Source organism: Manis javanica, chromosome 16 (assembly GCF_040802235.1).
Source record: "Manis javanica isolate MJ-LG chromosome 16, MJ_LKY, whole genome shotgun sequence".
Taxonomy (NCBI): Eukaryota; Metazoa; Chordata; class Mammalia; order Pholidota; family Manidae; genus Manis; species Manis javanica.
Window position 1 is genome coordinate 55,346,390 of NC_133171.1, and position 15,676 is coordinate 55,362,065.

The window sequence follows — 15,676 nt, forward strand, 5'->3', positions numbered from 1 at the left end:
CTTTATCATTATATAATGTCCTTCTTTGTCTCATTACTTTCTTTGTTTTGAAGTCTATTTTGTCTGATAAAAGTGTTGCAACTCTGCTTTTTTCTCCCTATTATTTGAATGAAATATCTTTTTCCATCCCTTCACTTTTAGTCTGTGTATGTCTTTGGGTTTAAAGTGAGACTCTTGTAGGCAGCATATAGATAGGTCTTATTTTTTTACCCATTCAGTGGCTCTATGTCTTTTGATTGATGCATTCAGTCCATTTACATTTAGGGTGATTATCAATAGGTATGTATTTATTGTCATTGCAGGCTTTAGATTCATGGTTACCAAAGGTTCAAGTAGCTTCTTTACTATCTAACACCCTAAATTAACTTGCTTATTACAGTATTTCAAACACAATCTAAAGATTATTTTTCCTCCCTTCTTTTTCTTCCTCATTCACTCTTTATATATTAGGTGTCATATTTGGTACTCTTTATATATCCCTTGACTGACTGTTTGGGTAGCTGATTTAATTTTGCATTTCCTTAGTAATTAATTGATCTGCTTTCTTTACTGTAGTTTTACCTTCTCTGGGGACAACTATTTAGCCTTAGGAGGACTTCCATCTAGAGCAGTTCCCTCCAAAATATACTGTAGAAACAGTTTGTGGGAGGTAAATTCCTTCAACTTCTGCTTACCTGGGAATTGTTTAATCCCTCCTTCAAATTTAAATGTTTGTGGAAGGTAAATTCCCTCAACTTACGCTTACCTGGGAATTGTTTAATCCCTCCTTCAAATTTAAATGATAATCTTGCCTGGTAGAGTATCCTTGGTTTGAGGCCCTTCTGTTTCATTGCATTAAATATATCATGCAACTCGCTTCTGGCCTGTAAAGTTTCTGCTGAGAAGTTTGATCATAGCCTGATGGGTTTTCCTTCGTATGTGGTCTTTTTTCTCTCTCTGGCTACTTTTAATACTCTGTCCTTGTCCTTGATCTTTGCCATTTTAATTATTGCTTGTCTTGGTGTTGTCTTCCATGGGTTCCTTGTGTTGGGAGATCTGTGCACTTCCATGGCCTGAGAGACTATTTCCTTCCTTAGATTGGGGAGGTTTTCAGCAATTATTTCCTCAAAGAGATTTTCTATCCCTTTTTCTCTCTTCTTTTTCTGGTACCCCTATAGCACAAATATTGTTCTGCTTGGATTGGTCACACAGTTCTTTTAATATTCTTTCATTCCTAGGGATCCTTTTTTCTTTATGTGCTTCAGCTTCTTTTTATTCTTGTTCTCTAATTTCTATTTTATTTATTATCTCCTCTACCTCATCTAGCCTGCTTTAAATCCCTCTATTGTATGTTTCATTTGGATACTGTATTTTTCAAAGTTTATTTCACTTTCTTGAAGTCCTCCCTGAGTTCTTGAATATTTTTCTATAGCTCCATGAGCATGTTTATGATTTTTATTGTGAAATCTTTATTAGGAATATTGGTGGTTTCAGTTTCACTTAGTCCTCTTCCTGGTGTTTGAGGGATTTTGGTTTGTACTAGGTTCTTTTGCCGTTTCATATTTCTAATGATTCCCATCAAATAATAACTGTGTAAGTGGGGCCCCCTAGTGCCCAGAAGCTCTGATTTCTGCAGCTGCCCAGCATCTGGAGTGATTGCATTGCTCACAGGCGCATGGCACCAGTGCCTGCTGGGAGGAAAGAGCTCTTCCCTGCTTCCTGGCCACAGTGCCTGCCTCCACTTTCCCGACCAGTGGGCCGAGCACACATGGAGGAGCCTCTATGCTACCTCCCTGTAGCTTCCATAGGTGGGGCTGCCCTTTGGCTGGCCTGGAGCGATGGTGGGGGAAGCAGGTTTTTGAGCCAGTGCCGGCTGGGAGGAAGGAGAGGCAGGCTCCATATCACAGTGGGGAGCCTTGGTGCTTTGTTGCCAGCCATGCCAGCCAGAGGCATGGAGCATGGGAATCTCCTGAAAGTCCCCAACCTGCTGGCTGAATGTGCTGGGACGATTTTGTCTACCTGTCCTTTCTCCTGAGCAGCAAGCCCCTTTCACAGCCCTCTTGCTGTTGGAAAGTCTTTCAAATTGCCTTCCTTTCTTTTGTACTGGAGCAGCCAGTTTTGGGTACCCGTTGTCCACAAGCAGCTGGAATCTGAATCTCTCCAAGTATTCTGCCTGTCTTTGCTTTCCAACCCCTCTAATCTCCAGAGTGCCATGTAATGTGGCTTCCAGTTCCTGGAGCAGGAAGGTGGGTGTTTGGCAGTCCTGAGCTTCTACTCCCTTCCCATTCCGTTTCTTTTCCTCCCATGATTGAACTGGGGGAGGGTTTTGGGCTTGGGTCCCACTGGATTGTGGCTTTGCTACTTTACCCTTTTCCATGAGGCCTTCTCTTTTCTCCACATGTAGGCCATCTGTTGTAGTCTTCTTTCCGGCTGGTCTTTCAGAATTAGTTGTATTTGCTGTATTTTCAAGTTATATGTGGTTTTGGGAGGTTTGTGCCTCACTTCTCACGCTACCATTTTGTTTAATCCTGAAAGTGAAAAACCCTCATTGAGTTTTCTTAACTAAATCTTTATTACAGATTAACTAATCTTTGTTAGGAATGTTCTGAATTCCTAGAATTGTGTCCATATCCCACTTTAAAAGAAGCTGAAAGAAGAATGACTCAGGCTATTCAAATATACTTCCATAGTAGGAATTCTGTTCTTTTGCCTTCCCACCCTCCCTCCATCAAGTATCATATAACCAAAATTAGGAAGGGATAAATTTGGAGGATGAAGGAATTATTTCTACCTCTGTTTGTATAAGTAAATCCAAGAACATTAAACCTTAACCCCTTCCTCACCTACCCTTATAAAGGTCTGGTGATTTTATTTTCATTCATTTATTTATTTATTTTAAAGATATCATTGATATACACTCTTATGAAGGTTTCACAAGAAAAACAATGTGGTTATTACATTCAGCCTTATTTTCGAGTCCCCCCCCATACTGCATTGCAGTCACTGTCCATCAGTGTAGGAAGATGCCCCAGAGTCCCTATTTGTCTTCTCTGAGCTATACTGTGACCCCACACACACCATGTGCACCAATCATGATACCTCACAATCCCCTTCTCCCTCCTTCCCCACCCACCCTCCCACACCCCTCCCCTTTGGTAACCGCTAGTCCCTTCTTGGAGTCTGTGAGTCTGCTGCTATTTTGTTTCTTCAGTTTTGCTTTGTTATTATACTCTACGAATGAGGGAAATCATTTGGTATTTGTCTTTCTCTCCCTGACTTATTTCACTGAGCATAATACCCTCTTGCTCCATCCATGTTGTTGCAAAGGGTAGGATTTGTAACTTTCTTATGGCTCAATAGTATTCCATTGTGAATATGTACAACATCTTCTTTATCCATTTATCTACTGACGGACATTTAGGTTGCTTCCATATCTTGGCTATTGTAAATAGTGCTGCAATAAACATAGGAGTGCATATGTCTTTTTGAATCTGAAAAGTTGTTTTCTTTGGGCAGAATTCCTAAGAGAGGATTTCCTGGGTCCAGTAGTATTTCTATTTTTAGTTTTTTGAGGAACCTCCATGTTGCTTTCCACAATGGTTGAACTAGTTTACATTCCCACCAGCAATTTGGAGGGTTCCCCTTTCTCCACATCCTCACCAACATTTTTGTTCTTAGTCTTTTCTATGGTGGCCATCCCAACTGGTGTGAGGTTATATCTCGTTGTGGTTTTAATTTGCATTTCCCTGGTAATTAGCATAAGGTCTAGTGATTTCTTACAGAAGGCTACCTCAGTGAAGTTTTTGGTGTTCTTGGTATGTGACTAACATGGCTGGGAGTTAGGAAGATTGAAAGTACTATCTATTATGTTCTTCCTCAAGAGAAACTAATCATTTTAGATTTCTCACATACCTATACTTTTCCTTTTAAGATTAAACCATACTGAAGTACAATTGACCCAGAACAATACAAGGTTAGGGACACCAACCTGCTGTGCAGTCTAAAATCCATGTATAACTTTGACTTAGTATCATATAGTAAGCATATATTTAACTTGAGAAGATACTTATATGCTGTTTTTCAAAGTGGCTGTACCATTTTGCATTCTCACCGGCAATGCATGAAAGTTTTAAGTTGTTCACATCTTCACTGACTCTGAGTATTATCAGTCTTTTTAACTTTAGCCCGTCTATTGAGTGTGAAATGGTAACTCATTTTGGTTTTCATTTGCATTTTCCTGATAACTAGTGATGTTGAGAGTATCCTTTCTTTGTACTTAATGGACATTTGTATGTTTTCTTTCATGAAGTATCCAAGTATCTTTTTCCCATTTGAAAAAAAATTAGTTTGTCTCTTTATTGAGTTGTACTTAACAATATAAGTATTTTATCAGATATATATTTTACAAGTATATTCTCCCAGTCTCTGGCTTTCCTTTTCATTTTCTTAATTGGCCTTTGAAGGAACAAAAGGTTTTAATTTTGATGAAACCTACTTTACCTTTGTTTTGTTTTGTATTTTGTTTTATGTACCTGCTATAATTAACCATTTTTGTTTTCATTTGGTTTAGTTTTTTGTTTGCATATGAAGAAACTAAGGTACAGAGAGGTTAAATAATTAGCCCAAAGTTATGCAATAAAGTAGGGCCAAGATTCAAACCCAGTTAGTTTCTTTCAAGTTTTGTTAGAGCTTAAGGTTTAAAGCTAATCAAAACCAGGTACAAAAACAAAGTAGGTCTTGGTCCAGCAGAATTTACTGAGTGCCTACTGTACACCAGACATTTTTCTTATACGAATGATACAATTAATGTAAGTTATAGTAATGATATACTCAATCAGAAGCAAAATTGTTGCTGTAACATACCTAATATTGTGAGCCTAATTCCTACTTTTAAAGTTTTTTTAAATTGAGGTGTATTTTTTTGATGTACTTTAATCTTTGACAACATTTTACAGCTAGTAAGAACACTTACTAGTAATGGGTAACTATTCAGCCAATTCCTGTGGGTTGTTTGTGGTTAGCCATGTGCTCCCTTTACATTTCCACTGATACTCTTGCTCCCACTTAAATATATTCTTAATAATTGTTTACTTTTTTTTAATGTGCAGTTTAGGAGCATTCATGATTTGGAGGGAATGCTTTTAGGCCAAAATATTTAAATTTTCTATCCTTCTCCAAAAGGGTGAGCTGGAAAAACAGCAGACTTTAAGAAAATACTCTCTTTGGCTTTACCTGGTACTTAAGAATAGAGGAAGAACACTTCCCATTTCTATTGCTGAGTAGATAGATAGTAGGGAGAAGCTAATTTAGGCAGGGCTCTGAGGGAAGCTAACAAACTTCTAACTCCATTTAAATTAGATAGTACAGCATGGGCCATGTTTCTTTATTGAGTATTGTGGTGTCAGTAGTTCTTTGGGAAACAGAAAATAACTAAGACATGATTCCTGCCTTAAGAGAGCTAATAGTTTAGCCTGATAGAGTTGTTCATTAAGGTTGCCCCAGAACAGATTATGCTACCATAACCATTTTCTCTTTTTTTTTAAAATTATGAGTCATTTTCTTAGTAATTAGAGATTAGTTTTCTTAGTAATTAGAGAAATGGATTAGTTTTCTTAGTAATTAGAGAAATGGCAGAAATAGAATGTAATGTAAGGCATATGAATACTTTAAAAGAATCTTGAAACATAAACTGTTCAATTTGTAATTAGTAGGAATGATTATCAGAGCCATTTTATAAGATTTTAAAATGACCAAATACTTTAATTTATAAGAGGAAAAATACATATGAAAAACGAGTTTGCTTTATATGACATAAAAAGAAAAAAGACAAAGTATAATCTTTGATGAGTTTTTTTAATAGAGAATATTAGCAAAATATACAGAGATAAGAAGTTGGTACTAAGTCCTGGGAATCCTTCAGTGAAAATAAAACAGGAATGAATCATAAATTTTTAATTATCTGAAACTTATCAGTGATTAACCTTATATTTGAGTGTTTCTTAACTTCTGTGCTTTGAAGGGAAAACCTTTTGCAGTTAAAATAATTGAACTTTCTTGTCCTCCTTTTCTGCTCTCATATGAAAATGATTTTTTTTCTGTATACTACTGTACAGCTTTCATCCTATAGTAGTTGAAGGATGCCCATATTCCAGATGCAGACTTTCAGGTTATATAGAAATAATTTTCGTCAAGGGTACGAAGACCATTCAGTGGAGAAAGGACAATCTTCAACTAATGATGTTGAGAAACCTGAATGTTCACATGCAAAAGAATGAAGCTGGGTTCCTACTTTATACCCTATGTAACTCTTAACTCAAAGTGGATCAAAGAACTAAACCTCAGACCTAAAACTATGTTTTCTTAGAAGAAAACTTAGAGAAAAAGCTTTATGACATTGGATTTGGCAATAATTTCTTGAACATGATAATAAAAGCATAGGCAAGAGAAATAAAAAATATGTAAATAGGACTATATCAAAATATAAAACTTCTGTGAATCAGAGAATACAATAAGAGAATGAAAAGGCAACCTACAGAATGGAAGACAATGTTCATAAATCATACATCCAATAAGGTGTCAATATCAGGAATATATAAAGAACTCGTAAGTCAACAACAGGAAACTGCTAAATAATCTGATTATAAAATGGGCATTGGACTTAGGACATTTCTCCAGAGAAGATACACAAATGGCGTAGGAATATATGAAAAGATGCCCAACATCACTAATCATTAGGCAAGTGCAAATCAAAATCACAATGAGACACCACCTCACACCCATCAGGATAACTACTATCAACAAAAAAACAACAGAAAATAACAAGTGTTGACAAGGTTGTGGAGAAACTAAAACCCTTGTGCATTGTTGGTGTGAACATAAAATGGTACATAGCCACTATGGAAAACAGTATGGCAGCTCCTCAAAAAACTGAAAATAGAATTACCTGTGATCCAGCAATTGCACTTCTGAGTATATACCCAAGAGAACTGAGCAGGGTCTCAAAGAGATATTTGTATACTCATGTTTGTAATGGCATTCTTCATTATAGCCAGAAGGTGGAAGCAACACAAGTGTTGGATGAATGGATAAACAAAAAGTTACATATCCATGAAATGGAATATTACTCAGCTTTAAAAAGAGGGAACTTCTGACACATGTTACAACACTGATGAATCTTGAACATATTACACTAAGTGAAATAAGCCAGTTACAAAAAGACAAATGCTGTGTGATTATGTTTACATCTAGGTAAATCTAGGGTATTCAAGTTCATAAAAACAGAAAGTAGAATAAAATTATTGCAGTAGGTTGGACAGGAGGAAATGGGAAGTTCTTGCATTCTGGGTAGTTTTAGTGTTGCAAGATGAAGAAGTTCTGGAGATTGGTTGCACAACAATGAATATACTTAATGATATTGAACTGGACACTTAAAAGTGGTTGAGATGGTTAATTTTATAGTATATGGATTTTACCACAATTAAAAATTTTTTGATTTTCAAAATTCACAGTAAAGAAAGTGTTTGAAAGTGGTCACTGTAGCCTTTATTATAAGTGAAAGTGTTCAGTGATAAATTAAGATGTTATAGTTTAAAAGTGTCATATGATTTTTTAATAGACTATTTTTAGAGCAGTTTTAGGTTCATAGCAAAATTGAGTAGAGGGCATAGATTTTCCATATACTTACTGCCACCACCCATGCACAGCCTCTCCCTTTATCAGCAGATCCCATCAGTGATACATTTGTTAGAATTGATGACCTATACTGAACCTATAACATTTTATGTTTTAAAATACATTTTTTTTCTAATCAGAAAAAAATTACATAATACAGAAGAAGGAAGAAAAAGATACAGTGTATTGCTTTTATACTTGGCTTTGTATACTTCTAAAGTTTCAATTGCCTGCAGTTAGGTATATTTGTATAAATATGTATTCTTATTTAAGATATTGTTACAAGTGGAATAGGACTCCTGGAATTTAAGTTGTGTTTGAGCTAGTAAAATGAAGTCTACATCAAGTGTGGAATAAGTTGTATTTAAATATTCTTGGTGTATTATATCTACAGTCAAGATCCTAAAGATCAAGAATCTTAAAAATGTTTATGCTTTGACCCAGCAATTCTACTTCTAGAAACTGAACCTAGGGAAATGTGGTGGAAACTTGCTTAACCACCTCGAGACTAACTGATGCTCTAGTATTGTGTTTGTAAATGTACTGAGTGATGCTGCTACTGGTTTCCTTTTCTGTGGTATGGTCCCACACTCTGCTTTAGTCAGTTGACTGGGCCTCATCAATGCCCTTTAGCCATAGACCACTAGGAACACAGCTGTAGTTGAGAAGTTGGGTTTATTATTACTCATCATAGAGAGGGAGAATGCACACTATGGGAAACAGCGGAGTGTCTCAGTAAGTGTTCGAAAAGACTTATTGTAGGATTTGAGTTTGTATTAGGCTATTTGGGGAAGGGTTTAAGGAAGAGGGGTCTTGCTCTGAATTGGATATTGTTAGGACATAAGGTGATTCTTTGTGTATCTTAATCTTATCTAGGAGGAGGGCTAACTAGAGAGTCTAAAGCTGTACCTGCAAGAGAAGCGGCAGTCACTCATTTAGCCAGGAGAGGGGGATGTTTGGTATTTTGTAGATTGCACAGTGTTACTATGTCCATGCTCAGACAAAATTTTGAACTGTTCGTTTTCATTGTTTGAGAGTGACCTTGTCTGATGTTGATTTGTGAGATTGTTTTTGTCCTGTAGGAGACTAGCATGGCCTAGCTGTATGTCCCATGCCAGCTTCAGACATCACTAAAGCCTGGCTAGCTCTAAGTGTGAAACAATTTCCAGACATTAGGGGTTACCTTTTTCTTCCTCAGACTTTTACTAAGAATCAGTCAAGATCTCTTTATATCCACTTTATTTTTTGTAGTTATATAATTTCATTAGATTGTATATAAAACACTGAAATTTGTATAAAAAGGATTATTTCTATAAAAATGAAGTTGAATAATTTTTGAAAGGTTTTTTTTTTTTTGGTTTCACTGGTCAATTTTTTTTTTTTTTGGTGTCATTAATCTACAATTACATGAAGAACATTGTGTTTACTAGGCTCCCCCCTTCACCAAGTGCCCCCACATACCTCTTCACAGTCACTGTTCATCAGCGTAGTAAGATGCTGTAAAATCGCTACTTGTCTTCTCTGTGTTGTACAGCCCTCCCCGTGCCCCCCCCACACTATACATGCTAATTGTAATGCCGCCTTTCTTTTTCCCCGCCCTTCTCCCTCCCTTCCCACCCATCCTCCCCAGTCCCTTTCCCTTTGGTAACTATTAGCCCATTCTTGGGTTTTGTGATTCTGCTGCTGTTTTCTTCCTCCAGTTTTCCTTTGTTCTTATACTCCACATATGAGTGAAATCATTTGGTACTTGTCTTTCTCCACCTGGCTTATTTCACTGAGCATAATACCCTCTAGCTCCATCCATGTTGTTGCAAATGGTAGGATCTGTTTTTTTCTTATGGCTGAGTAATATTCCATTGTGTATATGTACCACATCTTCTTTATCCATTCATGTACTGATGGACATTTAGGTTGCTTCCATATGTTGGCTATTGTAAATAGTGCTGCGATAAACATAGGGGTGCATCTGTCTTTTTCAAACTGGAGTGCTGCTTTTTTAGGGTAAATTCCCAGAAGTGGAATTGCTGGGTCAAATGGTAAGTCTATTTTGAGCATTTTGAGGAACCTCCATACTGCTTTCCACAATGGTTGAACTAATTTACATTCCCACCAGCAGTGTAGGAGGGTTCCCCTTTCTCCACAACCTCGCCAACATTTGTTGTTGATTGTCTTTTCGATGATGGCGATCCTTACTGGTGTAAGGTGATATCTCATTGTGGTTTTAATTTGCATTTCTCTGATGACAAGCAATATGGAGCACATTTTCATGTGTCTGTTGGCCATTTGAATTTCTTCTTTGGAGAATTGTCTATTCAGCTCCTCTGCCCATTTTTTAATTGGATTATTTGCTTTTTGTTTGTTGAGGTGCGTGAGCTCTTTATATATTTTGATGTCAGCCCTTTATTGGATCTGTCATTTATGAATATATTCTTCCATACTGTAGGATACCTTTTTGTTCTATTGATGGTGTCCTTTACTGTACAGAAGCTTTTTAGCTTGATATAGTCCCATTTGTTCATTTTTGCCTTTGTTTCCCTTGCCCGGGGAGATATGTTCGTGAAGAAGTCACTCATGTTTGTGTCCATGAGATTTTTGCCTATGTTTTTTTCTAAGAGTTTTATGGTTTCATGACTTACATTCAGGTCTTTGATCCATTTCGAATTTACTTTCATGTATGGGGTTAGACAGTGATCCAGTTTCATTCTCTTACGTGTGTAGCTGTCCAGTTTTGCCAGCACCATCTGTTGAAGAGACTGTCATTTCCCCATTGTATGTCCGTGGCTCCTTTATCATATATTAATTGGCCATATGTGTTTGGGTTAATGTTTGGAGTCTCTATTCTGTTCCACTGGTCTGTGGCTCTGTTCTTGTGCCAATACCAGATTGTCTTGATTACTGTGGCTTTGTAGTAGAGCTTGAAGTTGGGAAGCGAGATTCCCCCCACTTTATTCTTTCTTCTCAGGATTGCTTTGGCTATTCAGGGTTGGAAGGATTTTTATAAAGGTGAATTGTTAAAAGCATTTTTTAAATTACCATTGGGTTAGGGATGGGTAAAAGGCAGGCAAAATAAGTAGGCGTTCAGAGCACATTTTTACCAGAAGGATTCTGCGTATTGATTACGAGTCCTTCTGGTTCTTACTCCACTTTAAAGAAACCCACATTGTAAATTGCAAATGCTACATCGTAAGTGTGATTTATATCGTAAAACTTATGTGGAACTCTTATCACTGGAGCCACATTAATTTACCAACCATAGTCTTGACTGTATCAGGTAAGAGATTTCTATTATACACAAAGTCATGTAAGGATTTAGGTGCAAAGTTGTTCATTTAAACTTTATAATAGCAAAAAAAAGAGGGGGTGACGGGGGAAGAAACAACCAAATGTTTATTAATGGGAGTAAAGAAATTATGGCATATTCAAAATATGAAATAGTATATAGTTTTTAGAAGTCATGTTTTCAGTTACTGTCTTTTAACAAGAAAAATGCTCATCATCTTACTATGCAGATGGACAGTGACTGTGAAGGGGTATGTGGGGGTGACTTGGTGAAGGGGGGTGCCTAGTAAACATAATGTTCTTCATGTACTTGTAAATTAATGATACCAAAATAAAAAAAAGAAAAGAAAAAGAAAAATGTTTATATACTGTGAAATAGAGCAGACTACAAAACCAAGTAAAATATAACCAGTTTTAAGAGTGTATATGTAGAAATTTAATAAAAGAGTACATGTATAATTGAAAGGAAATGAACCAAGAAATTGACAGTTTACCCCAGATGCTGGGGTTTTTGAGGTTTTTTATTGTACTCTCTATGTTCTTCTGTACTTTCCAAGTGTTTTATAATCAAGTATGTATTATTTTTTAATTGGGGGAAATGTTTTTTTAGAGAAGAGTCTCAAGATCAGCAATTTTGGGAACATACCTGTATTCACATCAGTCTGGCCTCTTGCTCAGTGCATTTCATTCAATATGTAAAGCTTGGTGTCAGAGTTTTAATGTTCCCCAATGAGAAGAAAAGTAAAGGCTTGGACAAGATTTATTTAGCATGGGTGGGGCGCCTGTGTATGTAATTGATAGGCTATCTACAACTTCTAAGGCCTAGCAAAGATATCATCTGTGAATTAAACTTGGGCTGATTGCTCCATCCCCTACCCGAAGGCAAATGCTCCTTGTTTATACTCTTTTTAGTGTTTACCATGCTTTGTTTAAACAAAAAAAGAGCATATATCTTTCTCCTCCACTAGTCTTACTATATTATATGTACCTTGGATTGAAGGGAATGGCCACCTGTGTTTCTTAGTACCTAGACAGACCTTTGCTCCTCAGCAATTGGCTAAATGTCTTGAACAAATGTAAAGTAGTACCCCCAGAATATAGATTACCTGAAGGAGTATGTATTTGTCTTAAAATAACAGACTTAATTATAAAAACAAAATGTTCTCAGTGGCTCACACTAAACCGTAGCAGTCTTTGAAAAGCATCAGTGGCCGGAAAGCAGCATATTGATAGCAGACTTTATATTTCTTCTAATGATTCTTCTGACAATTGTTTTCACAATAGAAGCATGTTTGGGCATGTACATTGATACAGCCATTTTGGAAGGGCAGCTGGGCAATGTCTATCCAATTGAAAATGTACATCACTTTGCACTTCTGGGAATTTGCCCCAAATATACTTGTACAAAGTAGGCAAACATACGGATAAATAACCTTATTAGAGTACTGTTGTCATGCGGAACTGCCCCAGCTTCCTGATCAAGAGGAACAAGCAGATGTACAGCACCGAACCTAACAATCTGAAAGGCCCCCAACTCCTTCCACTAAAACGGGCTGATTCACAGCAAGACTGTGGGCGTGGAGCAGACAGCAGGCAGCAAGGGTGTGGTGGTGGTCATGAAGTGGACATCCGGCCAGCGAAAGCCAGCCAACTCCTACGTGCGGACTACCATCAACAAGAATGCCCAGCCCACCCTTAGCAGTATCCAGCACATGATCTGTAAGAACAAGTACAGCCCGGACCGCGCATGGCTGCCATCTGCAGAGCCAACGCCACCCTGTGCAGCCAGAAGCCTGTGATGGTGAAGAGGAAGCGGGCCTGCCCCACCAAGAGATCCTGAGCACACCCCCAAGGCAATAAAGATGTCAGCCGACTTGTGGAAAAAAAAAAAAGTACTGTTGATAATGTGTTTCTCAATTGGAGAGTGACTGAAATATTATGTAGCCATTGAATATGAGGTAGATCCATTTGTACTTACAATGATGATGATAATGATGGCTCTCCTTTACTAAATACATATTACAATCCACGCACTGTGCCATGTATCTGACACATTTAATAATTCTTAAAACAACTGTATTCCAGGTACTATTATTATCTACATATGCAGATGAGGAAACAGATACATAGAGCTTAAATAACTTTGCACAAAGTAACACAACTAGTAAGGGGCAGAAACCTGGCATTTGAAATCTGGCAGTCTGAGGTTAAAACAGGTTGCACTTCTAACCTCTAAAACGCATATCCTTTCTATTAAAATGAAAAAAGCAGTTCAGAGCTGAATGCATAGTATGCTGTCATTTGTGTTTTAAGTTTTTAAAAAGCAACAGCACACACTGGAAGGGTACAAAAGAAAAGCAGAACAGTGAACATTCTTAGGAGGAGGGAATGAATGACCTTTTACCATTCACTTTATACCTTTCTTGTGTGTGTTTTAATAATAGGCATGTGTAAATAGATTAACTAAAACAAGTGAATCTGATATTTTGGAAAGTTGTAATACTTAATAAAGACTAAGCTGAAGTCACGAGTCACCCATGCTTTTATCCATCCCTACTTACATACCTTAGTGTAAGGCTCCCCTTATTCTAATATCCTACTGCCAGCTCTCATTTCAAGGTAACAGTTTTCAAAATTTATTTCCTTCAGGATTCATTGTTTACCTTATACCACTTTGAACACTTAAGTTTTTGGTTGACATAGCACCCCAATTTTGTATTTTACCCTTTTAAATTACCTACGTTTTCTATTGTTTCCAAAAGGACTCGAGACTGCTTATTTTAAGGTAAAATTACAATTATAAAAGTTAATGTATAGTATATATAGTCTGCAGTTGAGCAGTAAAGTAAACTTTTAGTTTCCTGGAAGTAGGCAAAAAAAAAAATCCTGAGTTCCATAGTTCTTGTGATTCGACGGAACACATACCATTTTGTCAAAAAAAAGCCTTTTTTTCTTGCTCTCTATTTTGAAAAGAAATCATCTATTTCATCAGCCCTTTTATGTAATATATTCTTTTCCAGTCATTTCATATTTGTTTTTTTTGTCTACCCAAATAAATAATAAACTTCCTTAGGACAAATTCCACTTTCTATACTATTTTTGTTCCATCTCTGCCTAGAAACATATACTTGTTATTATGTCAAAATTATAAATTAAGCAACAACTGTAACCCAGCCACATTTCAAAGATTATATTATTGCCACTTTTCAACGACTTAATCTTTGAGCAGTTGAGTAATGCATTTATTTTTCATCTTCCTTAGGAGGGAATCTTCTCTCTTAGCCCTCAAAAAATAATTACAATTTATTTCTTAGTATGTAGCTTTTACTGACTCCTTTTTTAGCTTCTGCTTCCTGAGTATGTAGTATAAAAAAGTGGAAATTTGTTTGAACATTTGTTTTATGACAAATCTTTTTAATATGGCCTATAGCTTTCAACCACCTTTTCCTTTTTCTTAGGTCAAGTTATCAAGGCCTGGGATATTGGGGTGGCTACAATGAAGAAAGGAGAGATCTGCCATTTACTGTGCAAACCAGAATATGCCTATGGCTCAGCTGGCAGTCTCCCCAAAATTCCCTCAAATGCAACTCTCTTTTTTGAGGTAAGTATGTGTGTGATGTTGCCTAGTTAGCGTTTGCTCTGCTATAGCACTGGCTCTGAAGCAACAGGCAGTGGAACAAGGAGCTAAGCTTGCTATTCACAATCGGATCCAACTTATTTATTTTGGAGCCTGGCTTCTTGAATTGTTTCCCACAAACCCAAGGGGTGTATGCCAATGCTTTCTTAGAAACATGTTTCTGGCACAAAAAGGTCATATCCAAATAAACAAAAGACATTAGGCTTAGAAATAAAAGTTCTGGTCAGTGGTGGTATGAATGTGACATACCCCAAAGTGACAGAAGACAAGATGGCAGTGTGGGAGATAAACTTGAAATATACCTAAACCAAGTTGTAACTATAAAGGTTTGCAAATGTCACAAGCAGTAGGTGGTGATAATATGTTATTCGTTGTGTGTTGAATTAAGTACATGTATTTGGCCAAATCTGATTTAAAAATTAAGGAGGGAAATGCCTGAAATATCAAACGTAGGTAGAATATATCTTTGATTGATTATTGTCCTAGTTGATAGGATTTGTTCTTGCATTTTAAGAGAATTCCATGCATCTGGGGTGGAAAAGTGGTGGCCCCTAGAGTCAGATAAAATAGTTCTGGACCAGCACTTTGTAGTTCTGGCTTTTTGCCCAAAAGGCAGTTTTCCTAGTATTTCCTGTCTATCTTTGCACTGCAGCCACACAGAATATAGTCCTAGACATTATCATTACATGATGTTTCTTTCCAAGTATTGAAAAGTGCATGTTTTTTTTCCTACTTTTCTAATAACTAAGATGCATACATATAAAACAGTTTTATTTTGTAAAATGAAAGGAGAATTGGTTGCCTTTGCCTTTTAACTATGTTAAATTGGCTTTGTTTGGTCTTTTCTCAGCCAAATCCATTTTCCTTTCTAGGTTGAGCTCCTTGAGTTCAAAGGAGAGGATTTATTTGAAGATGGAGGCATTATCCGAAGAATCAAACAGAAAGGAGAAGGATATTCAAACCCAAATGAAGGAGCAACAGTAGAAAGTAAGTACTGTTGTAAAGGAGGAACTAATCCTTAGAAGTTGGGTTCCATTTATGTGGATGAAATGGAAATTTCTTTGTTAAAATCTTTTAATAAAAATAAATGTATGTATCTCAAGAATAAGT

The 15,676-nt window shown here is 36.7% G+C and overlaps 1 protein-coding gene and 1 pseudogene across 3 annotated transcripts in view; both read left to right on the plus strand.

The window, feature by feature from the left end:
- Positions 1-15,676, plus strand: part of LOC108388152 (peptidyl-prolyl cis-trans isomerase FKBP5) — a 133,672-nt gene that overhangs the window by 77,983 nt on the left and 40,013 nt on the right. For all 3 annotated transcript variants that reach the window (XM_073224013.1, XM_073224012.1, XM_073224014.1), the window contains 2 exons: positions 14,388-14,530; positions 15,439-15,553. In XM_073224013.1, the coding sequence (XP_073080114.1) occupies positions 14,388-14,530; positions 15,439-15,553 (258 nt within the window). The remainder of the gene's footprint in view (positions 1-14,387; positions 14,531-15,438; positions 15,554-15,676) is intronic.
- LOC140846863 (large ribosomal subunit protein eL28-like) lies at positions 12,228-14,379 on the plus strand (annotated as a pseudogene).